Here is a 24,927-nt window from a genome sequence, read left to right as displayed (position 1 = left end):
TCATTCAGGACTATCCATAATCATGGTAGCTTCCACATTCATGTAGAAGTCTTTAGAAACATATTCTATTCTTATTTACAATAAAAGTGACTCAAATGACACAATCAATTATTTACCATTCATTTCTATTGAGCACAAAATAATCTAAAACACAACCAAAACAAACTGCAAATGCATCCAACAAGTTTGTAGAGTCACAAACTTTGATGTTGTCATAGCGTGCTAGAAATATGGGACCAATACTAAACTTTTGACTACTTTATTCAACAATATATTTTTTTAATTACTTGTTCAATAAAATCTCTTTCTCTGAGCATTTGCCTTAGTATAAAATAATATAATTTCCCCTTTTTTTGGGAATACAATATAGCTCAGTATTTTAATTCTTTATTTTACACAGACATTATTGCTCATCTTTATCATAGGTGTCAATCATTTTGGCCCCCACTGTACCTCTAATGCCAGGTTTATTCCCCCTTCCAAAGAGCTCTCCTTGGTGGTATGTACATTTAGCGAGAATCCGTCTCCAACCAGGGCTGTCTAATGTGTGACAATGGATGTATAGATTAGCTCAATATCCTGTTCTGTGTGTGTGGAGGTAAGATGTCTCCCTCCTCTCCTCCGTGCCTGTGGCTGCAGGGTAAAGAGAGGCTATAATTCAGGGCCATGAAAGGAGCCACTCCAACCATGCCTCATCTGCTGACATATGGCCACACAAAGGTTAACAAATCACTAGTGGCTGATTTACTGCTGCAGACAATGGCTACCCTCTCCTCTCTCACTCACTCTCTCTCTCTCTCTCTCTCTCTCTCTCTCTCTCTCTCTCTCTCTCTCTCTCTCTCTCTCTCTCTCTCTCTCTCTCTCTCTCTCTCTCTCTCTCTCTCCTCTCTCTCTCTCTCTCTCTCTCTCTCTCTCTCTCTCTCTCTCAGAGCCTATAGAGTGATGCATTGGCTGGGTGTGTGTGCAGTGAGAGACAGACAGAAAGAGATGTTGACAATATCACTGTTCTTTCTGTTTTACTTTCAAAATACTGGTATAAATAAAATGTGTTCATAATAAAAACCTTGTTATAATCTTATAAGCCCTGTTATAATCATATAAGCAATGGGATATTAATCCTCTACCACTATATCTATATTTATACTTAAATTAAGCAGTGAAATTAATAGTAGTGTACTATTTTCTCATGTAAGGCAGGCTTTGTACCCTAGTGTAGTGAATGTGCTGCATCTGTCATGACCTCAATGGTAGAGCAGTTACTGGGTCTGGGGGGGGGGGGGTGTATAGAAACATTCACACACAAACAGCATTCCAGTCTGACACTTCTCCTTCCCTAATCCCTCGTCCTCTACCTTTCCTGACACAAAGAGGTCATTGAGGGTTTGTTTCCAAAATCCTGAGGTTAGAGTCTTAAGTAAATCCATCCATCTTCATGCACTTATTTCAGCACCACCAGGAGGGCTGGAGCAGGCAGACCAGAGCAGGGACTGAGGGAGGCAGGCAGGGAGGTTGTGTAAACACTCCAATATTCGACATGCCATGGCTAAACCAGAGAGCCTGCAACCCATTGCAGGCCAAATTAAAGGCTACCTTCTCAAACACAAACATTTGAAGGGGCCACACTTCAGTGATCAAAGTTAAAACCCTTCGGTCTTCTCCTGTCTGTCCGCCCCTGGGAGATGTTTGTGTGGATGGTTAGTGTGGTGGGATTGAAGGGAAGCCAGCATTTCTCTATACCCCCGTTAGTCTCTGTTTCCCCCAATTGCCAAGCTCTCTACTCAACTGGTGTACAGTAGTTTGGTTACAAGGACATTGGTGCTGATGATGACAAAATGTGCATGTTGTTAGGCTTGGCTTCGTAAGTGAGTGTGGACTTTGGACATGAACAGAGGAAATTGTAATTCTAGCGTTTGTAGATTGTTTGTGATATGGATACTATAATGGATTTAGAACATTATACTCTGGTACAAAGTGTACTTTTCGCTCTGCTACTTAGATAAACAACCATAGCAAGATTTTGCAATAAATGTATTTTACAAATGAAATACAAATACAATTGTATCAAATCGAATACAATTGTATTGGTCGCATACACATATTTAGAAGATGTTATTGTGGGTGTAGCGAAATGCTGGTGTTCCTATGTCCAACAGTGCAGTAATATCTAACAATACACACAAATCTAAAAGTAAAAGAATGGAATTAAGAAATACAGAAATATATAGCGGGGAGCCGGGGTCTGGTGGCGATCTGCCTGTTGCTGATACCTGGAGGTGGTCTTAAGAAGAACGGACCGGGCTGTCTTCCAGGTACGCCGACAGCGGCTGACCTCTTCCTCTTACTCAGGGAAGAGTGGGGGTTGGTAACCCAATGAGGGTGCAGAATGCCTTCCAGAACCTGGACAACAACTGAGGACCCCGATCGGAGACTATGTTTGGAGACTCCCTGTATGGCCCACCAGCGTACCCGTACCTACTGACTGGTCTTTTACTGGACAGGTGGCTATGTAATATCCTGTAGTACCACAATACAGAAAACTGTTGGGAGTTCAGCCTGCGTAAACATTCACTAGGAGACAATCTAGCCCTGCCCAGTTGCATGGGCTCAGGAGTGGAAGAGTCGCCATTCCCCGATGATCCTTGAAGGGGGCACAGGTGATTTCAGATTCTCTCGGAAATGCAGGTGTCGGGGACTTCCGGGGTTCTTCAGAGACGAGGGAGAAACCATGGATGAGCGAGTGTGGCAGAGAACAGACCTGTTCTCCCTCCTGCGTTCCCGTAGGTGCCCATTGATCCTCATAGTAAAGGCTATAAGGGAGTCAAGGTCCCTGGGTAACTCCCAGGCTGTGAGTTCGTCTTTGATTTCCTCCGATAATCCATGAAGGAAGGTGTCGAACAGGGACTCTGGGTTCCAGGCACTCTCGGCGGCCAGCCTGCAAAAGTCTACCACGTAGTCTGCAACACTGCGGGAGTCTTGACGCAGATGAAGTAGCTTCCAAGCCGCCTCTATCCCGGACACCGGGGAATCGAACACCTTTCCTTACCACTGCCACGAAATCCTCCAGACTAAGGAAAATGGAGGATTGTTGATCCCACACCGCCGTAGCCCAGGCAAGCACCCTTCCAGACATCAGTGTTATAAGATACGCTATCTTCGACCGACCCGAAGGAAACTAAGAGGACTGTAGCTCAAAGATGAGGGAGCACTGGGAGAGAAACCCCCGGCAGGTTCCAGGATCTTCAGCATAGCGCTCTGGGGGAGGTAAGCGGGGTTCTCGGGAAGCCGGGGTAGGCTGGGGAGAAGCATCGCTAATAGCAAGGTTACTGAGGGAGGTTTCCCGGGATGTTTCCGTTGTGACTTGCTCCAGTAATGACTTGAACATATCACTATCACGACTCAGGATATGACCCAGATGCAGACACAGGAGGTAGATGGTTCGGTTCTCAGAATATTTATTATAACAAAGGGGCAGGCAAAAGGGCAGGTCGAGGGCAGGCAGAGGTTCGTAAATCCAAGGCCGAGTAAAAAAGGGACAGAACGCAGGCAGGCTCAGGATAAGGACAGGTAGAAAGGTCGGAACCGAGAAGACTAGAAAACAAGAATTTGAGAACTGGTAATACACGGAAAACACGCCGGGATGACTTGACGAGACAAGACAAACTGGCAAAGACAAACAGAAAACGCAGGTATAAATACACAGGGGATAATGGGGAAAATAGGAGACACCTGGTGGGGGATGGAGACAAGCACAAGACAGATGAAACAGATCAGGGTGTGACACTGTCATCAAAGCAAAGGGTGGCTACTTTGAGAAATCTAAAATCTAAAATAAATGTTGATTTGTTTAACACTTTTTGGGTTACTGCATGATTCCATGTGTTATTTCATAGTTTTGATGTCTTCACTATTATTCTACAATGTAGAAATAGTAACATTTTAAGTAAATGAGTAGGTGTGTCCAATCTTTTGACTGTGGATAGAATATGTAGTATATCTGAAGAATACGTAGGGTGGAATAGTATATGTATAGAAGTAGTTGAATATGATGGCCTTGACTAGAATACATTATATACATATGAAATGGGTAAAATTATATGTAAACATTATTAAAGTGACCAGTGGTCCATGTCTATGGACATAGGACAGCAGCCTCTAAGGTACAGGCTTGAGTAATCGGGTGGTAGCCGGTTAGTGACAGTGACTACGTTCAAGACAGGGTACTGAGTGGAGGCCAGCTAGTGATGGCTATATAACATTCTGGCGGCCTTGAGATAGAAGATGTTTTTCAGTCCCAGCTTTGATGCACCTGTCCTGACCTCGCCTTCTGGATGATAGCGGGGTGAACATGCCGTGGCTCAGTGGCTGAGGTCTTTGATGATCTTCTTGGCCGTCCTGTGACCCCGGGTGCTGTAGATGTCCTGGAAGGCAGGCAGTGTGCCCCGGTGATGTGTTGGGCTGACCACACTACCCCATGGAGAGCCCTGCGGTTGCAGACGGTGCAGTAATATAGCCCGACAAGATGCTCCCAATGATGCATCTGTAAAAGTTTGTGAGGGTCTTAGGGGCCAAGCCAAATTTATTCAGCCTCCACTGTTGCGCCTTCTTCACCACACTGTCTGTGTGGGTGGACCATTTCAGATTGTCAGGGATGTGTACGCCGAGGAACTTGAAGCTTTTCACCTTCTCCACTGTGGACTGTCAATGTGGATGGGGGCGTGCTCCCGCTGCTGTCTCCTGAAGTCCACGATCAGCTCCTTCGTTTTGTTGACGTTGAGGGAGAGTTTATTTTCCTGTCACCACTCCGCCAAGGCTCTTACCTCCTCCCTGTAGACTGTCTCGTCATTGTTGGTAATCAAGTCTACAACTGTTGTCGTTTGCAAACTTGATGATTGAAATGGAGGCGTGCGTGGACACGCAGTCGTGGGTGAACAGGGAGTACACGACGGGGCTAAGCACGCACCCTTGTGGGGCCCCTGTGTTGTGGATCAGCGTAGTGGAGGTGTTGTTGCCTACCGTCACCACCTGGGGGCGGCCCGTCAGGAAGTTCAGGACCCAGTTGCACAGTGTTGGGTTCAGACCCAGGGACCAGAGCTTAATGTTGAGCTTGGAGAGTACTATGTTGTTGAAGGCTGAGCTGTAATCGATTAACAGCATTCCTACATTTGTTCAGATGGGATACGGCAGTGTGCAGTGCGATGGCGATTGTATCGTCAGTGGATCTTTTGGGGCAGTATTTAAATTGCAGTGGGTCTAGAGTGTCAGGTAAGGTAGAGGTGATATGATCCTTAACTAGCCTCGCAAAGCACTTCATGATGACAAGTGAGTGCTACGGGGCTATAGTCATTTAGTTCAGTTACATTCGCTTTTTGGGTACAGGAATAATAGTGGACATATTGAAGCAAGTGGGGACAGCAGACTGGGATAGGGAGAGATTGAATATGTCCGTAAACACTCCAGCCAGCTGGTCTGCGTATGCGCTGAGGACGGGGCTAGGGATGCTGCCTGAGCCGGCAGCCTTGGGAGGGTTAACACGCTTAAATGTCTTACTGACGGCCACAGAGAACGAGAGTTCCCAGTCCTCAGGAGCGACCCGCGTCGGTGGCACTGTGTTATCCTCAAAGCAGACGTAGAAGGTGTTTAGCTTGTCCGGGAGCAAGACGTCTTTGTCCGCGACGTGGCTGGAGTCCCTGCCACATACGTCTCGTGTCTGAGCCATTGAATTGTGACTCCAGTTTGTCTCTGTACTGATGTTTTGCCTGTTTGATTGCCTTACAGAGGGCATAAGTGGACTGTTTGTATTCAACCATATTCCCAGTCACCTTTCCGTGGTTAAATGCGGTGGTTCGCGCTTTCAGTTTTTTGCGAATGCTGCCATCTATACTTTTGTTTTTTGTGTTGGATAGGTTGAAAATCGTCATAATGGGAACAACATCCCTTATACACTTCCTGATGAACTCAGTCACCGTGTCAATGTTATACTGAGAGGCAACCCGGAACATATCCCAGTCCGCGTGATCAAAACAATCTTATACAGTAATTGTAGGGGAAGGAAATACACATGAAGCTTATCAACAAGACCTGTAGATGGGAAATACATGGTTATTAAAAAAATTGAATCTCTATTAACATTTTTTTGGTCATTCAAGCGAGCCATCTCCAGAGTTGGTGTGTCAGAGAGGTTTGTGTGATGGAGGCTGCTGATTGGTGGGGATGATGAAGCCATAAAACCCCACTCTGTCAGTCACAAGGGAAACCCAGTCCCCCCCCCCCCCCCCCCCCCCTCAAACAGGTCAGCATCCATCCAGTGATCTGATGTTACATTGGCCACTCTTCTTCCAATCATGCTGTATTAAGGGCCAGAGCAGCTTATTCCCCTAGCACGATACACACCATAAATGATGTCTGTGTCAGTCAGTGGTCCCTGTGGTAGGCATTGGCAAGGTGCATGTGTGCGTATCCTAATGAGGCCCCATGGTGGCCAAGTTGTGTTTGTGTGTCAGGAGACTAGTCCACCCTCGTTACCATGTCAATGTATGGATGGATTTGTTTACCAATACCAGCCAAGGCCAGAGGCAGACTAGACGCTCCTGTCTCCTCAACAGCCTATCTCCTTCTGTTAGTCTTATTCTATCTTTCTCCCTTTCAAAGCAACTTAACCACTGCTATTTTATATCACTCTAAGGCAGATGTGGATGTGGAAACGTGATGACTGGACGCTACTTGGAGCTCCACAGACATGCGGCTTCAGCCTGGCAGACTGAAATCCTCCGACATGATGGGATTAACACACAGGATTAGATTCCCTGGTTGTGATTACTGTTAGATTACTGTTTTACTGTCAAGAGGTTCACCCTGAGGGCAGCAGCAGCGATGGCGGTGGTGCTCTGGGTTGCGTGAAGCAGTATTGGAGCTCTGCTACTGATTACTGTGATGTTGGGAGGGTAGGCCCACTGTAAATCTGTTACTAAATGTATCAGTGCTGTATTGTACTGAGAGCCCCATAGGGAGGCTGTGTGAAGTTTAGAGAAACAGAAACACCATTTTTTTTTTTTGGTGTGTCTGACCAGACAGGTTTCCTTCATATGGAAGCAGTTTCCTGTGTGAGGTACATTAGACCTGATGGCAATCCCCCTAGTCCCCGTAGTGACATGGGATCTCCAGTCTGTTTAGACCAACCTAGAGGAAGTGAAACCCAGGCAATGTTGTCGTTACATACAGCCGTCTGGGCTCTGAGATGGAGGGTTCTTTTACTGTAGGGGGACCCGCTGTGAACAGTCTGAAGGGGAAGCACAGCACATGGGTGGTATACCCCATCTCCGCCCCTCTCCTCTCCACCACTGTGGTCCCAGAGGGGGGGCAGGGTTATGGGCTGAAACCGTAAACACTGAACTCTGGAGACGGAGGATAAAGTTGGAGACACACACAGCTGGTGCCCAGGCTGGTGTGAGAGAGGGGGAGAGAGAGCGAGGAAGGAGGAATCTGGCCGGGTTGATGAATGCAGGGCTTTAATTGCTCCCCAAGAGAAGAGGTTATCTTTTTTGACTCTCTCTTTTCTCCTCATAAATATGCAGGGTTCAAACCAACGCCCCGAGGGTCAGGCGTATTAGACCTGACTACAGAGTGCTGTTAGTTAGCAGCTCAAACCTGACCCAGATAGGCCTACATGTGTTTCCAGTACACTCCCTATGAATACTACCCCAGCCACCACACAGTCTGGCTGTCATTTGTCCCAGCGTTGGTTCATTAAGACGCGCCAGATTAGTATGGCTGAAGAGTTGGGAGTGGAGCTAGGCTGATATAATAGTGAGTGATGTAGCTGCCTAGGCCTAGTCTCAATGGCCAGTGCAACATCGCCCTCTGCTGTTGGTGTACCATTACACAGGGCAAGAGAGAGATGTCGGCACAGAGAGGACATGCTTCATTTGTGGTGGGTTATGCTTGTGTGTGTGTACATTTTGTTAAAAACACTGAGTTTACAAAACATTAAGAACACCTGCTCTTTCCATGGCATAAACTGACCAGGTGAATCTAGGTGAAAGCTATGATCCTTTATTGATGTCACTTCAATTAGTGTAGATGCAGGGGAGGAGACAGTTTAAAGAAGGATTTTTCTTGATACAATTGAGACATGGATTGTGTATATGTGCTATTCAGAGGGTAAATGGGCAAGACAAAATATTTAAGTGCCTTTGAACAGGGTACGGTAGTAGGTGCCAGGCGCACCGGTTTGAGTGTGTCAAGAACTGCACCGCTGCTGGGTTTTTCATGCTCAACAGTTTCCCGTGTGTATCAAGAATGGTCCACCATCCAAAGGACATCCATCCAACTTGATACAACTGTGGGAAGCATTGGAGTCAACCTGGGCCAGCATCCCTGTGGAATGCTTTTGACACCTTGTAGAGTCCATGCCCTGAGGGCAAAAGGGAAGGTATTCCTAATGTTTTGTACACTCAGTGTATATATTGGAAAATAAAGTTGAGCATGTGCATTTGATATAAGCAAAGCCTAATGAACTGTGAAATGTTCAATTTGATCACCATGCAGGCCCATTGGTTCTCCCTGTCCGTCTCTGGCCAGGCTTTTATAAGCCTTCTGAAGCACATCAACATCCCCCGGATTGTCGCCATCTGTTAAAGATTACTCCGACTCTGCTTGGTTCAGTCCGCTCCTATTTGATTTTGTGGTTTTAGAGTTCCCACTTTATTCCATGTGTCAAGTTTTTGTGTAAAGCCGACATCTTAGAAGGGCCTTTTTTTAGGCCTTTTCAAAGGGAAAGCCAACAGGCTGTGTCAGCGGTGTTGGGTCCGGGTCTGTTTTAGCTCTTACTGGGGTTGCGTTGTTACTTCTTTGGGGCTGTTCGGGGGCTTCTCTTGGGCTGTGGAGGTGAAGTGGAGGAGAGCGAGGCGAGGCGGAGGCCCTTCCCCGAGCCCCAATAACCCCAGAAGCCCCTTTCCCTCTCTGCCATGCGGTGTTGTGATGTATGAATCCCCCGGCCAGCCCTGACACTGCCCGCCTGCCCAGTGGGGCCATTTGGAACCCCACACCCCCTGTGAGGACTGAGAAGGAAGCCCTGGCAACAGAGGCTGCATTGTTCAACCTTCTTCTGCCGGCCCACCATAACGTAACCCTACCCCGGGGGCCCGCCACAGTCCAAGAGGGGGGATATTGGGTTGTCCCCCCTCTAAGCCGAGGGGCTTGTTGAGAGAAGAGCGAGGCAGCTGACTGTTTGGGCGGCTCAGCTCTGTTCAAATAAACAGCTCAGGTCTAACCCCCACACCTCTCCTCTCCCTCTGAACCCCTTCTTTCTAATGCCCCACATTCCAGCCTCAGAAGGCAGCAATCACACAGCCAGAGCTCATCAGCATCAAACCCCACCCACCCACCAACCCAACCTCTGTGATCTAGCCGCTAATTTGCGGTGTTATTTTTAAAAGGGGAAATGGTGGTGTCGGGCTTAGAGAGAGAGAGAGGGAGAAAAAGCAAGAGAGGTTGGGGTGGCCCAATTCCTTGCCTTCCCTCCCTCCCTAGGTGCTGCTGGTGGATAGATAGATACGTAGATACATTTACAGCCACATCAGCGGGCCATGCAGGCCACAGAGGGGGGAAGGGCTGGTTTTCTAGGAAACGGGAAGGGGAGGGGAGGGGAGAGGGACGACCATTAACAGCCCAGGGTTTGTGTGCTCGCCCTCTTCCACCCAGGGTGTGCTGTTAATCCAGTCACTCTGAAACCTGAGCCCGGGGTAATGAGAAAGCACATTACACACACAACACACACACACACAGGCCCTTAAATGTACACTGAGAGCTAACATTAATAATGAGGAGAGATTGACTTCGTCACTATTTGTATTTGTGAGAAGTATTGACATGTTGAATGCACTGAGCTGTCTGTTTAAACTACTAGCACACAGCTCAGGCACCCATGCATACCCCACAAGACATGCCACCAGAGGTCTCTTCACAGTCCATAAGTCCACAACAGACTATGGGAGGCAAACAGTACTACATAGAGCCATGACTACATTGAACTCTATTCCACATCAGGTAACTCAATCAAGCAGTAAAATTAGATTAAAGATATACCTAATGGAACACCGGGGACTGTGAAGAGAGACAAACACATGATAACATACACCCTACATACACACCCTACACACACGCACACATTCATGTTGTGTTGTAGATACTGTATGTGGTGGTAGAGTAGTGGCCTGAGGGCACACACTTAATGTGTTGTGAAATCTAATGTAATGTTTTTTTTTATTGTATATAGCTGCCTTAATTTTGCTGGACCCCAAAAAGAGTAGCTGCTGTCCTGGCAGGAGGTCTTGGGGATCCATAATAAATACAAATAAAATACACACACATTTATAGAACTGTTTTAGGAATGTTGGCATCCCTAATCGTTTTCTTAAGAAAAGAAGCTACAGTTGAAGTGGGAAGTTTACATACACTTAGGTTGGATTCATTAAAACACGTTTTTCAACCACTCCACAAATTTCTTGTTAACAAACTATAGTTTTGGCAAGTTGGACATCTACTTTGTGCATGACACAAGTCATTTTTCCAACAATTGTTTACAGACAGATTATTTCACTTATAATTCACTGTATCACAATTCCAGTGGGTCAGAAGTTTACATAGACTAAGTTGACTGTGCCTTTAAACAGCTTGGAAAATTCCAGAAAATCATGTCATGGCTTTAGAAGCTTCTGATTGACATCATTTGAGTCAATTGGAGGTGTACCTGTGGATGAATTTCAAGGCCTACCTTCAAACTCAGTGCCTCTTTGCTTGACATCATAGGAAAATCAAACGAAATCAGCCAAGACCTCCACAAGTCTGGTTCATTCTTGGGAGCAATTTCCAAACGCCTGAAGGTACCATGTTCATCTGTACAAACAATAGTATGCAAATATAAACACCATGGGACCACGCAACCGTCCCACCACTCTAGAAGGAGACACGTTCTGTCTCCTAGAGATGAACGTACTTTGGTGCAAAAAGTGCAAATCAATCCCAGAACAACAGCAAAGGGCCTTGTGAAGATGCTGGAGGAAACAGGTACAAAAATATCTATATCCATAGTAAAACGAGTCCTATATCGACATAACCTGAAAGGCCGCTCAGCAAGGAAGAAGCCACTGCTCCAAAACCGCCATAAAAAAGCCAGACTACGGTTTGCAACTGCACATGGGGACGAAGATCGTACGATTTGGAGAAATGCCCACTGGTCTGATGTAACAAAAATAGAACTGTTTGGCCATAATCACCATCGTTATGTTTGGAGGAAAAAGGGGGAGGCTTGCAAGCCGAAGAACACCATCCCAACCGTGAAGCACGGGGGTGGCAGCATCATGTTTTGGGGGCGCTTTGCTGCAGGAGGGACTGGTGCACTTCACAAAATAGATGGCATCACAAGGAAGAAAAATGATGTGAATATATTGAAGCAACATCTCAAGACATCAGTCAGGAAGTTAAAGCTTGGTCGCAAATGGGTCTTCCAAATGGACAATGACCTCAAGCATACTTCCAAAGTTGTGGCAAAATGGTTTAAGGACAACAAAGTCAAGGTAATGGAGTGGCCATCACAAAGCACCGACCTCAATCCCATAGAAAATGTGTGAGCAGAACTGAAAAGGCGTGTGTGAGCAAGGAGGCCAACAAACCTGACTCAGTTACACCAGCTCTGTCAGGATGAATGGGCCAAAATTCACCCAACTTATTGTGGGAAGCTTGTAGAAGGCTACCACAAAATGTTTGACCCAAGTTAAACAATTTAAAGGCAATGCTACCAAATACTAATTGAGTGTATGTAAACTTCTGACCCACTGGGAATGTGATGAAAGAAATGAAAGTTGTAATAAATCACTCTCTCTACTATTATTCTGACATTTCACATTCTTAAAATAAACTGACCTAAAACAGGGAATTTTTACTAGGAATAAATGCCAGGAATTGTGAAAAATTTAGTTTAAATGTATTTGGCTAAGGTGTATGTAAACTTCTGACTTCAACTGTACATAACATTTTGTGTAAGACATATTTAGCCCCAGTCATAATCGTTGAGGATATAGATAGAAGCAGTGTTTTTTGCCAATGTTAGCTCCTTCCTTCCACCATTCTAAACAGAGAGTGCTAGACTGATGGCTCTCTAGGGGCATGTCTCTCTCTTTCCATCTCCATCTCCCTCCCACTGAAATCAGGTGGTGTCAATGTGTCGAGTAGAGCTGTCACTCCCCTGATTGCAGCCAGTCAATTACTCTCACTCACACCCCCCTGGACAAAGACACTCAGAGAGAGAGAAGGATAGAGAGAGGGAGGAGTGGAAGGGGTGGGGGGACTAGAGGGACTAGGGATTGTTACTCGACACCACAGGCGTGCCAAGCTTAAATGCCCCTCAGTGCTGCATGCTGGAGCGTCTCATCAGATAGAAAGAGAGTGAGAGAGCCGTCTGCCCCACTAGAGTAGCCCTGTCCTGCTGTAAGGACACACAGCAGTCACCCCCGTGGCTGTGTAGAATGACCTGCTGGGCTGGATGGTTCTGTGTGTGGTACGAGCTGCCCTGCTGGGTCTAAACTGACCCCATTGGGACTCTATGGAGCTGAAGGAGCCTCTGTCTGTCTGTCTGCAGAGAATAAGAGAATAGAGCCACACACAGAGGACATATGGCAGGACAAAGCACACGACTGAGGTGGCAGTTGGACCTGTAGACCGGTAGGGTTTCTGTGTGTGTGTGTCAGAGATGTGAGAGAGACAGAAATGGAGAAAGGATGTTATTGTGTACTTAACCTTATGTTGTTAACTCAACATGGGAAATCCGGAGCTGAATCTACTTAGTGTCGAGAGTATATGTTGCAAGTTAAAACTCAGAATCCTTTTTCAAGTGTATGTCTTTGAATGTACACGCCACCTGACAGTACATGACAGACTCCTAGACCACCTCACTGCTCATGTTAAGGCATTGAAAAAGCATTTGTGGTAAAAGTCAACCAGCAGATTGTGACATTAAAGTAATGGTGAGAATGGTAAGAAAGGACATCTCTGTAGGGGGGGGGGGGGGGGGGGGGGGGGCTCAGACTGCTTTGTGGTAATGGAGGTCTATTGTCCTGTCTCAGTGTCGGTGTCGTTCTCTGGGGCCCAGGCTGTGAATGAGCTGAGTGAGGAGTGACAGAAGCATCACGGGTGGCTAGAGAGGTAAAGCCCACCGCTGACTGACAGAACTGGACTGTTCTGTGGTGGTGAGGGCCTCTTAGCAATTCCTCTCTCCCAGGAGAGATACAGGGTTTACAGAGAGAGATAGAGAGGGATAGGGCCACCTACCATCACTAGCAAATATATCAGGGCCTGAAAGGAGATCTCAGCTGCCTTGCTTCCAGGTCCAACACTCTCTCTGTCTCCACAGCTGCCTTGTGTTGGGGTGTAGTGTTATTCCACTGTGACAGCCAGTAAGTAGCACTGTAATCCACTTATGTGTTATTATTTTACAACAGGTTGGCGATAGAGAGATGTGACAGTGGCAGCCAAAGCTGCAGTAGACCTGTCAGCCTGGCCATACTGTGTGTGACAACATAGAAAGATAATTACTAAACAGACATTCCCATTCCCAATGTTCTGACATTATATTTCTATGTGTGAGAACAACCAATCCTCTCTGGCTCTGACCCCTTAGGGATGCCCCCCCCCCCCCCCCCCCCCCCCCCGCCCTGTGCCCCCTGGTGAAAGGAGAGCAGTCCCAGTATGCTATGTGGGCACCACCACCTGTGACAGTGTGCCCATCATCAGGGCCCCGTGGCAGGGCCCAGAGCCTGACCTCACCTCCCATGGGATATATAAAGATTTGTTCTCTAAAGGGTGAACACTGTCCTCACCATTGGGCCTGGAAACCAGATACCCACCACTGCCACCGAGCCTAGCGTCCTCCTACCTCACCCCCACCCTCCTCGGTCCTCACTCTTAGGGCTCACTCAGGCCAACAGTGGAGCCAGCACATATCCCACATGCTGCTGGAGTGAGAAGTGGACAGGCAGTCAGCCATAGGAAAGACAGACAGTCCAGAGCCATTATGAGTTGGAGTAATCAGAGCTGAGCTGTGGGTGGCTGAGATTCAGAGGGCCTGGGAATGGTAATGGTAATGGTAATGGTAATGGTAATGGCTGCATTACGATGATGAAGACTGAGACTGATCGTTTGTGTCAAGAGATTATATGTGTGAATGGAAGAAGAATAGAAATGATTAGGCGAGGTGAGTTAGCATGTTGGTCTCTCTCCTTTCTGTCTGTTTCTCTTCAATTCAAATTGATTGCTTCATTGGCATGACATTCAGAGACGTATTGCCAAAATAGCAAGATCATTTGACCTAAAACTAAGGCATCTTAAGTTTCTCTTTCCAGGATGCAATATTTTTGCTAGGGGGGAGCGAGATTGGATTCTCTCCTTCTCCCTCCCTCCATCTATCTGGCAGTGTCTCTCATGTTTTCTTTCTCTCTCTTTCATTCTCTTTCTTACCCTCCCTCCATCTATCTGGCAGTGTCTCTCATGTTTTCTTTCTCTCTCTCTCATTCTCTTTCTTACCCTCCCTCCATTTATCTGGCAGTGTCTTTTCCTCTGAGCCCCTCAGGCCACTGGTCCTCTCACATGGCCACGCATCTGTCACAAGAGCTTAGAACAACAGTCAATGGGGTTAATAGACCCATTATATTAGAGTACTGCTGCCTTCTAACTCCCAGGGAATCACAGCTATATATATCAGAGCAGAGGCCGTTAACTCCCTCCATTGGTCAACCACACATGCACATGCATACACAGCACTAATAACACGCACGCACGCACGCACGCACGCACGCACGCACGCACGCACGCACGCACGCACGCACGCACGCACGCACGCACGCACGCACCACACACACACACACACACACACACACACACACACACACACACACACACACACACACACACACACACACACACACACACACACACACACACACACACACACACACACACACACACACACACACAGACCAGTACACAAGCACAGCAATAGTCTAATACCACACATACAAAATAAAATCATTAATACTACACACGTGCACAGAATGTTATCACTAATGCATACATCGAGGAACATCCTCTTACGTTTCATCCATGTACCTACATTCATTTCTTCATTTCTGACATTGATCTATTACATGAGCTACAGTTTCAGCTCTATGGCTGCTTTACATACCTTTCCTTTGCCGTATCATCATCGCAGGTCGTTAATGCCAGGGTGTGCCTTACTACCGAGGAATACATGTGTCTGTATTCACACTGAAACGCAACACGTGTCACACTTTCCCCAAGACACATATCCAGAATAGCTTTCCTGTCCTCTCTCTTACCCCTGGCTTTATTTCTGTTTAACTTCCATTCCCCTGCGGTTAACAGCTCTGGTCCCCCAGCGGGATGTAGCCTGGCCCTCCTGACCCAGGGTGTAACCCACACCCCTCTGGCCCTGTTTTTAGAGCCCTGCTGACGTGAATCAGCACAGCCGGGCCAGCCAGGGGACCCACCATCAGTGTCAGGCCCAGTGGCGGGGCCCCGTCTGGGGCATGTAGGACATGCATACCTGGGTGATGTGTGCACATAGCTGCAGGGTGCTCTGGGACACACTGAGACGTGGATATGGGGATCAGAGGCATAGTGTTACAGCTCTCACCCCCTCTAATGCTGTTAAGGTCTTTAAACCTGAGGGGATGATACTGTGTGCAGGATTCTCTGGCTGCCTGCTTTGGCATGAACCCCGAGCTGAGGTCAACCAACTGCCTTCTGATAAGGTTACTGACATAGAGCTTTTAGCTATTCAGTAAATTGATATTACAAGTACAAGTCACTGGTCGTTTGGCTTACAGCGGTTGGCCTTGTAAAAATTTGAGTGATCTGTCTGACTTTAAAGCAGCAGTCAAAGTGTAGCACAGTAAACTGCATTCTCCACAGACTCTGAGCCTTCTCTCAGTTCTTCTGGAGAGGTGCATTGTGGGCCATGTCCCACCAGACGTGGAGGTTCCCTCATGGCACCACCAGACAGACTGTTGTGACGCCAGGGTTCCCTATACTCTACCATGGTGGAGTAGTTCAGGAGCACCAGGGAACTCAGTGGGGGAGTTGGGCTCAGCAGCCATCTGCTAATATGAACACTGGAGCTTTCCCTTTTCCTTGTCTTTCTGGAGAAAGAGAGATGGAGAGATGGTGAAGAGGTAAAGTATCCTGAGAGAGAGATGTAGATAGAGACTGCCGTGTATGTGTGTGTGTCTGACGTTCATCTGACTACAGTCTTTATTAAGAACAAATAAACACATCTACTCTCACTAACTGACTCAGGGTCTGTGGGGGACACCAGTCCACAAAGCTGAGGATGAGGTCACTCAATTTAACACACTTGGTAGACCTACATGAAAACCCAATTTTCGCTGTCTAACCAAGTACAAAGCCAAATGTTAAGCTACTTTCTTATTTCTTTCTTTACGAGCTAAATTGTTTCCTGACCAGAGGTTGCTCTGTGGCCTAACCACTTATAGAATAGTGTTTCTGCAGTAGAATAAAAGGCATGTTTTATTCAGAGTGCATCTGGAAACACAGTTAGCATAGTGAGAGTTCTCCCCAGACCCCTCGGCATGGGGGACTGATTATAATTCATGTTTACAGAGATAGACAGATAAAAGATGTCATTTTCTCTTTGAGGAGGGCCGAACTGTAGTCGGTGGTATTCAGCTCTGTGTGTACATTAATTGATTTGACTTTAGGAAACAGCCAGCCTCCTGGATTTATTTGTCCGTTTTGGAGGGGGAGAGCAGGGATAGGCAGAGCGGGGGCGTGGGTGGGAATGGAAGGTGCCGGGGGAAAGAGAGCGGCAGGCTCTCGAAACAACACCACCATTGTTTAAGTGTATAATTGTGGGTCCGGCTGGAAGGCGAGAAATGGAGAAAGAGAGAGAGAGAGAAAACGCCCACGATAATGTCTAGACCGTATTAATCTCTTTCTTATGATTGTGACTGAGCCTTGAGTTCAGTGCAGTGCAGTCCTTGGTGGAGCATTGGGTTGGTTGGCTGCAACTCTAAGCAGGATGCAGAGAGATGTTTCCCCTGAAGCATGGTTAGAGACTGACTGACTGACTGACTGACTGACTGACTGACTGACTGACTGACTGACTGACTGACTGACTGACTGACTGACTGACTGACTGACTGACTGACTGACTGAGTGGGGCAGAATCTGCTAACGATGGCAAGAGAGAGAAAAAGAAAAGACATACAGAGAGAGATGGAGAGAAAGAGGAGATATATAAAGGAGAGAGAGAGAGGAGATATATAAGAGAGAGAGAGAGAGAGAGAGAGAGAGAGAGAGAGAGAGATAAAAAAGGTGAGAGCTAGTCGAGGGGAGATTCTCATTTGGGCAAAAGACCGTCCTCCGTTCTCTCTCCGTGACCTGGAAATCGATAAGTGGTCAAGGAGTGTGTCATATCGTTAATAGGCAAACGGAAGTGTCCTCCCCTCCTCGATAGCCACCTTCCATCCAGGATACTTGTGTATACTACCACAGAAGAGCTTTGAAATCTACCACACCCCTTTGAATCAGCTTTTGTTTTGTCAGTGGAGAAAAACATACACACGTTTAAAAACAATATGCTACTTATTGATTTATCTATAAAATGTCTTGCACAACTAACTGAGACATTTATTTTGGGATCTACCCCTGTAAACATAATGACACGTGAGTGGAGAAGGACCATCTCATTACAAACAAGCACATTTCCATCCACTTTCACTCTCCTCGATGAACTTTGACCTTTTCCCAAAGGAGGCGAGAGAGGATGTTCTCACAGGGTGGGGTGTTTTTACCGTCCACCTGAAACCGCAGAGTCATGGCCGCGGCCTCTTAGGTTTCCCCTCCCCAAAAGACAGACAGACAACATGGTTCAGCACGCGCCACAGGTTAACTGCTGTTGCATCACCTTCTGCCCTCTCTCGCTCTCTCCCCCTCTCTCTCTTTTTTTCTCTCTCTCTCTCTGACAAGGTGGGGTTAACCAGGGTTGGCTGTGTTTTTCTCCACATTTCCTGGCAGTGTGTTTCCCCTCAGTAGCACCTGTTTCCTTCTGCATCTCAACAGGTGCACAGCTGTCAGCACAACACAGCTGTCAGACTGTATAAATCTTGTTTTTCATACAAAACATTTTGACGACGTTAACTAAAATTATCACCTGCCCTCAAGTTTCCTAGCCCTGGTCTTTGAACCCAAGCCTAAGTGTTCTACAGTTATTTTCGTTCAATGAGAATGTTTTGTGTCCTCTGTGAACCATGAGGGGCTCAGTATCACTCGAGCACACAGGCTGCTTCTGCTGCTAACGAGACATTTCACCCTCTGATAACTGTTGCATACTGGGATTTTGACACTGAGCAAGCCAGACAGTTTGGTCTCCTCTAAGGCTCCTGTCGCTTGCATCATGGAGTCTGGGTAGTGGCTAGATAGCCTCATAGCTTCACTTCCCTTTTCATCATCATCTTCCTCACTGTGTCTCTCAGACCAAAACCCACCCATAGGCTAGCGTGATGACAGATTTGTTTTGTGCTGTCTTGCCAACTCTTATGGTCATTGTCACGCCATAGGAGTTGGCAAGACAGCACAAACAGATCAGGGACAAGGTTATCCCCGGGCCAGCGGAGAGACAGACTCAGTGAAGAAGTCTATCCGGCCATTTGGGCTCGATAGCGCATACACTACTGATCAATAGTTTTAGAACACCTACTCATTCAAGGGTTTTCTTAATTTTTTACTATTTTCTACATTGTAGGATAATAGTGAAGACATCAAAACTATGAAATAACACATATGGACTCATGTAGTAACCAAAAAAAGTGATAAATAAATCAAAATATATTTTATATTTGAGATTCTTCAAATAGCCACCCTTTGCCTTGATGACAGCTTTGCACACTCTTGGCATTCTCTCAATCAGCTTCACCTGGCATGCTTTTCCAATAGTCTTGAAGGAGTTCCCACATATGCTGAGCACTTGTTGGCTGCTTTTCCTTCACTCTGTGATCCAACTCATCCCAAACCATCTCAGTTTGGTTGAGGTCGGGGGATTGTGGAGGCCAGGTCATCTGATTCAACACTCCATCACTCTCCTTCTTGGTAAAATAGCCCTTATACAGCCTGGAGGTGTTTTGGGTCATTGTCCTGTTGAAAAACAAATGATAGTCCCACTAAGCCCAAACCAGATGGGATGGCGTATCGCTGCAGAATGCTGTGTAGCCATGCTGGTTACCGGCAATGCACCCCCACACCATAACACATCCTCCTCGATGCTTTACGGTGGGAAATACACATGTGGAGATCATCCGTTCACCCACATCGCGTCCCACAAAGACACGGCGGTTGGAACCAAAAATCTCCAATTTGGACTCCAGACCAAAGAACTAATGTCCATTTCTGGTGTTTCTTGGCCCAAGCAAGTCTCTTCTTATTATTGGTGCCCTTTAGTAGTGGTTTCTTTGCAGCAGTTCGGCCATGAAGGCTTGATTCACACAGTCTCCTCTGAACAGTTGATGTTGAGATGTGTCTGTTACTTAAACTCTGTGAAGCATTTATTTGGGCTGCAATTTCTGAGGCTGGTAACTCTGATGAACTTATCCTCTGCAGCAGAGGTAACTCTGGGTCTTCCTTTCCTGTGGCAGTCCTCATGAGAGCCAGTTTCATCATAGCGCTTGATGGTTTTTGCGACTGCACTTCAAGAAACTTTCAGAGTTTTTGAAATGTTCCGTATTGACTGACCTTCATGTCTTAAAGTAATGATGGACTGTCATTTCTCTTTGCTTATTTGAGCTGTTCTTGCCATAATATGGACTTGATCTTTTACCAAATAGGGCTATCTTCTGTATACCCCCCTACCTTGTCACAACTGACTGGCTCAAACTCATTAAGAAGGAAAGAAATTCCACTAATTAACTTTTAACAAAGCACACCTGTTCATTGAAATGCATTCTAGGTGACTACCTCATGAAGCTGGTTGAGAGAATGCCAAGATTGTGCAAAGCTGTTATCAAGGCAAAGGGTGGCTATTTGAAAAATCTCAAATATAAAATATATTTAGATTTGTTTAACACTTTTTTGGTTAGTACATGATTCCATATGTGTTATTTTATAGTTTTGATGTCTTCAACATTATTCTACAATGTAGAATATAGTAAAAATAAAGAAAAACCCTTGAATGAGTAGGTGTTGTAAAACTTTTGACCGGTAGTGTAGCTAGGCTGTTTTCTGCATTGGTTTTGTGTGATTGATGCGATGGAACCTCTGACTCCATTGGATCCTGTGGGTGAAGGGATGACTTGTGGGTTAAGAATGTGATGGGGCTATTTAGGTGAGGAATGGGACAGAGAGACGGGGCGAAGGGGACATGGACGGAGTGTTGGGAATGGGATGTCCCAGAGGTCTCTACCCCTATAAATCTGTCAGGATGGTCTCCAGGGGTAGGACTCCCTCTCAAAATGGGAGAGGAGGAGGAGGGTACGAGGGAGAGAATAGTGACAGGGATTTTATAGCTGAAGGACAGGTGTATATTGAAATTAATGTGCATGTGTATTATTGTGTAATCATTTGATATATCAGGTGTAGGCTGTTGTCGCAATCAGTGCTAAAATAAATACTGAAATGCCAGTTCCCTCACTCACCCTTTTTCCTAGTAGTGTGTTCTCTATTTTGTGCCATACCCCCCCCCCCCCATAATGTAGTCCCTGTAGCAGCAGTGGAGGTGTAGTTAATGTTCTGTGAGTGGTTAGAGTGGGCTCATCCTTGGATAATGAGTGGTGCTTCTAAGCCCCTCGCCCAGTCCCCAAACACCCTGTCTTAATGAGCGGCTTTTCTGCTTTTCTCTGCTCAGAAATCAAATCAAATCAAACTGTATTAGTCACATGCGCCGAATAGCATAGACCTTACCGTGAAATGCTTACTTAAAAGCCCTTAATCAACAGTGCAGTTCAAGAAAGAGTTAAAAAAATATTTTCCAAATAAACAAAAGTAAAAAATTATAAAAAGTAACACAATTAAATAACAATAACGAGGCTATATACAGGGGTACCGGTACCGAGTCAATGTGCAGGGGTACAGGTTAGTTGAGGTCATTTGTAGATGTCGGTAGGGGTGAAGTGACTATGCATAGATAAACAACGAGTAGCAGCAGTGTAAAAACAATTGGAGGGGGGGTGTCAATGTAAATAGTCTGGTGGCCATTTGATGAATTGTTCGGCAGTCTTATGGCTTGGGGGTAGAAGCTGTTGAGGAGCCTTTTGGTCCCACACACCCTGACTGACCCCACTCTAACCCCTCAGTTTCCCTTGAGCCTCAAATCTAGCCCCTGGCTTCACCACCACAACCCCACTACTACACAAACACTCAGTTCTTCCCCATCCTAATGTGATACAAACCCCCACCACAACCCCACTACTACACAAACACTCAGTTCTTCTCCATCCTAATGTGATACAAACCCCCACCACAACCCCACTACTACACAAACACTCAGTTCTTCTCCATCCTAATGTGATACAAACCCCCACCACAACCCCACTACTACACAAACACTCAGTTCTTCCCCATCCTAATGTGATACAAACCCCCACCACAACCCCACTACTACACAAACACTCAGTTCTTCTCCATCCTAATGTGATACAAACCCCCACCACAACCCCACTACTACACAAACACTCAGTTCTTCTCCATCCTAATGTGATACAAACCCCCACCACAACCCCACTACTACACAAACACTCAGTTCTTCTCCATCCTAATGTGATACAAACCCCCACCACAACCCCACTACTACACAAACACTCAGTTCTTCTCCATCCTAATGTGATACAAACCCCCACCACAACCCCACTACTACACAAACACTCAGTTCTTCCCCATCCTAATGTGATACAAACCCCCACCACAACCCCACTACTACACAAACACTCAGTTCTTCTCCATCCTAATGTGATACAAACCACCACCACAACCCCACTACTACACAAACACTCAGTTCTTCTCCATCCTAATGTGATACAAACCACCACCACAACCCCACTACTACACAAACACTCAGTTCTTCCCCATCCTAATGTGATACAAACCCCCACCACAACCCCACTACTACACAAACAAAAAAGATTGTTGGGAAAGGAAAACAGCAGGGCTGGTGCTCTAAAGGAACCAGGATGTATGTATTTGTTTCCAGGGATCAAGGGAAAGGACAAATGACCCCTCGTGGGAGGTGTACACATCTCCTCCTCCTGGCCCAGGAGTCTTCATTACGAGAAGAAGAGACACCTTCTTTTCAACATGGTAGCACATTCTCAAAACAAGCCCAGGGACCTCAGGGGGGAAGGAAATGGGGAATGGATGGATGGAGAATTAGGGAGCTCTCTCTCCATCCATCCATCTATTAACCCAGTGATGTTTTCTATCTAGAAGGAGCCTCTGTAGAAGGGTGATGGCGTGGAGCAGATTGGCGTGGACAATAACATGGATCTGGTCTGAGGATAGACAGACACTGATTGGTGTTAGTTAGGACAAGCTTTATGCGAGTCAGTGCCATATTAGGCTATGGAAAATGGAACTTTATGGAATTTTAAGTTGGCCTTGCTGATCCTTTAGAATCAAACATTTTGTGGAAGATTGTGCTTCTTGCTTTACATCCCCCCTGTATTTAGTACAATGGGTATTATGTAGGCTATGTGTAATGATCTGACAAAAGTGTGCTAGTGCAGAAGGATACGCTTCATCTGGGAAGAATGTATCTTGTGTTCTCCAGCTGACAGATGTCTTGCCCTGTCCCGTCTCTCCAGGAAGCAGCAGTGGTCAATAGTTGTTAACACAGATAATAGATTTTGGCACCCTGGTATATCTGGTGCCGGTCAGGCATTATCTGGCCTGACCCCTAATGATGGTGTCGCATGGGTGCTTAAATCCCTGTTAAACATTCTACTGCTAATGGAGGGGCTCTGTATGGAGCCTGAGAGAGAGGCAGGCTGGCTGGGATGCAGGCTGGGGCTCAGGCGTGGTCTGTTCTCTCTCTGTAGGCTAGCTCTCTGTAGTATTACTGCTAGGCTGGTCCTTGGGGCCCCTGGGTCTTCCTCTATGAGGCTGGGGCCCCTGATTCTTCCTCTATGAGGCGGGGGCCCACAGGGACCAGCCTAGCAGTAATACTACAGAGGAAACCTCCTCAGAGGCTTCAGCCTGCTATAATGGTGCTCCAGAGGGCTGCTTGCCTGCCTCACAGCCACGGCTCTGGGGAACCAGCCCAATCAACAGCTCTGAAGAGATTTGTGTGTGTGTGTGTGTGTGTGTGTGTGTGTGTGTGTGTGTGTGTGTGTGTGTGTGTGTGTGTGTGTGTGTGTGTGTGTGTGCGTGCGTGCGTGCGTGCGTGCGTGCCCCCAGAGGCCCAGAGAGAAGGGTTAATCACTGGTTGTGTATGCACTGTCATCCCCCATGAGTCTCTCTGCTCCTGCTCTTGCTCCTACACCATGCAGAGAGTTGACTGCTGATGCTACAGCAGTGTCTGTCTGAGTAGGACCCACCGGCCATGCACAAACACTGTAGATGGGCTCTGTTTAGGTCTTGCATACTGTATATGGTACCATCAATGGACTTTATCAGTGGACTGTTCTGTAGAAATTAGCAGGTTTTATGTGTAGTGTTTTGAGGTACTTACCAGTTCTTATTTGTTGGAGTGAGCAGCCTGTGATTCAATATGAACTGTGACTGAAGTACTGATCAGTCTATTTCCCTCTCTCTGTCCACAGTTCCAGATTTCAGCGTCGATGCGCTGTCCACCAATGACATCCAGGAGCGTGGCGGCCTGGGCCTCCCCAAGGTGTCAGGCCTAGAGCGCAGCCAGGAGAAGAGTCAGGAGAGCTGCAAGGACGTCCCCGTGCCTCTCCCCGCTCCCAGTGCCCCCAAGCAGCCCCTACCCCCGCAGCCCTACACGGCTGGCCGCCCTCGGCCCCTGCCTCTGTCCCTACCCACCTCCCAGGCCCATCCCTCTCTCCACAGCCCCCGTCTGGCACAGGCCCCGGTCCACCAGCCCCCACGCTCAGAGGCTTCTCTCAGGCCTCAGATCCCCGCAGCCCTGCCTCTCGCTCAGGGCCAAGAGCCTTCGCAGGCCCCCCAGCCCAGGCCCCAGCACCAGCCTGAGCCCCTGTCCCGGCCCCAGCGCCAGCCTGAGCCACTGTCCCACCCCCGGCCTCCGCCCAGTCTGCACCCACACCCCGCCCTACTGTCCCACCACCCCAGCCAGAGCCAGGCCGGGCCTCAACGCCTCCCCTCACACTGTGGGGCCCACCCTCGCCCCCTGTCTGCCTACAGCAGCAGCCTTAGCCTTAACGGCCTCAGGTGAGTCCCAACACAGTCTGTTTACACCAAGATATGTTGGCCTGTTTTTGTCTGTTTATGCTCCAGTAAATTGATGTTATCTTTTGTTTGTGTGCTGTTTTGATATTGAGTAATGTAAAGAGAAGACCCTTTCAGACCCTCTTTAACTGAAAGTATTCAAACTCTGATCTTATATCAGCATATAAATGATTGGCAAGAACAAGCCTTGAATTTGCATTGAGGTGAAACTCCCCCAGCCAGAAAACATCACTGATTCTCACCAGGGTGGGAAAACCACCGCCAGTCCAGCTGAGCGATAAGTACCTTGGATTGTTTAACCACCCACATGGTCATCTGCTGCTGAGGAGCCTCCAGCTCTCTACCCATCTCTATTAATCAGCTAGCTGTTCCCTTACCCATAGTCGAGCACTGAGCCAATGAGCTGTTAGTGTGTTAAAGTTAGAATATTGTGCATTAATTCAGAGCTCCAGGATAGCTCCCCCAGAGCCCCAGTCAGCCCCAGTCCCA

The 24,927-nt window shown here is 47.1% G+C and overlaps 1 protein-coding gene across 2 annotated transcripts in view; it reads left to right on the top strand.

The window, feature by feature from the left end:
* Positions 1-24,927, top strand: part of LOC106603524 (autism susceptibility gene 2 protein homolog) — a 475,162-nt gene that overhangs the window by 436,831 nt on the left and 13,404 nt on the right. For both annotated transcript variants that reach the window (XM_045717116.2, XM_014197337.3), the window contains exon 6: positions 23,832-24,420. In XM_045717116.2, the coding sequence (XP_045573072.2) occupies positions 23,832-24,420 (589 nt within the window). The remainder of the gene's footprint in view (positions 1-23,831; positions 24,421-24,927) is intronic.

Source organism: Salmo salar, chromosome 04, assembly GCF_965601325.2.
Source record: "Salmo salar chromosome 04, fSalSal1, whole genome shotgun sequence".
Taxonomy (NCBI): domain Eukaryota; kingdom Metazoa; phylum Chordata; class Actinopteri; order Salmoniformes; family Salmonidae; genus Salmo; species Salmo salar.
Note: the sequence above shows the minus strand (reverse complement) of the source record. Positions and strands in the feature narration are given on the sequence as shown.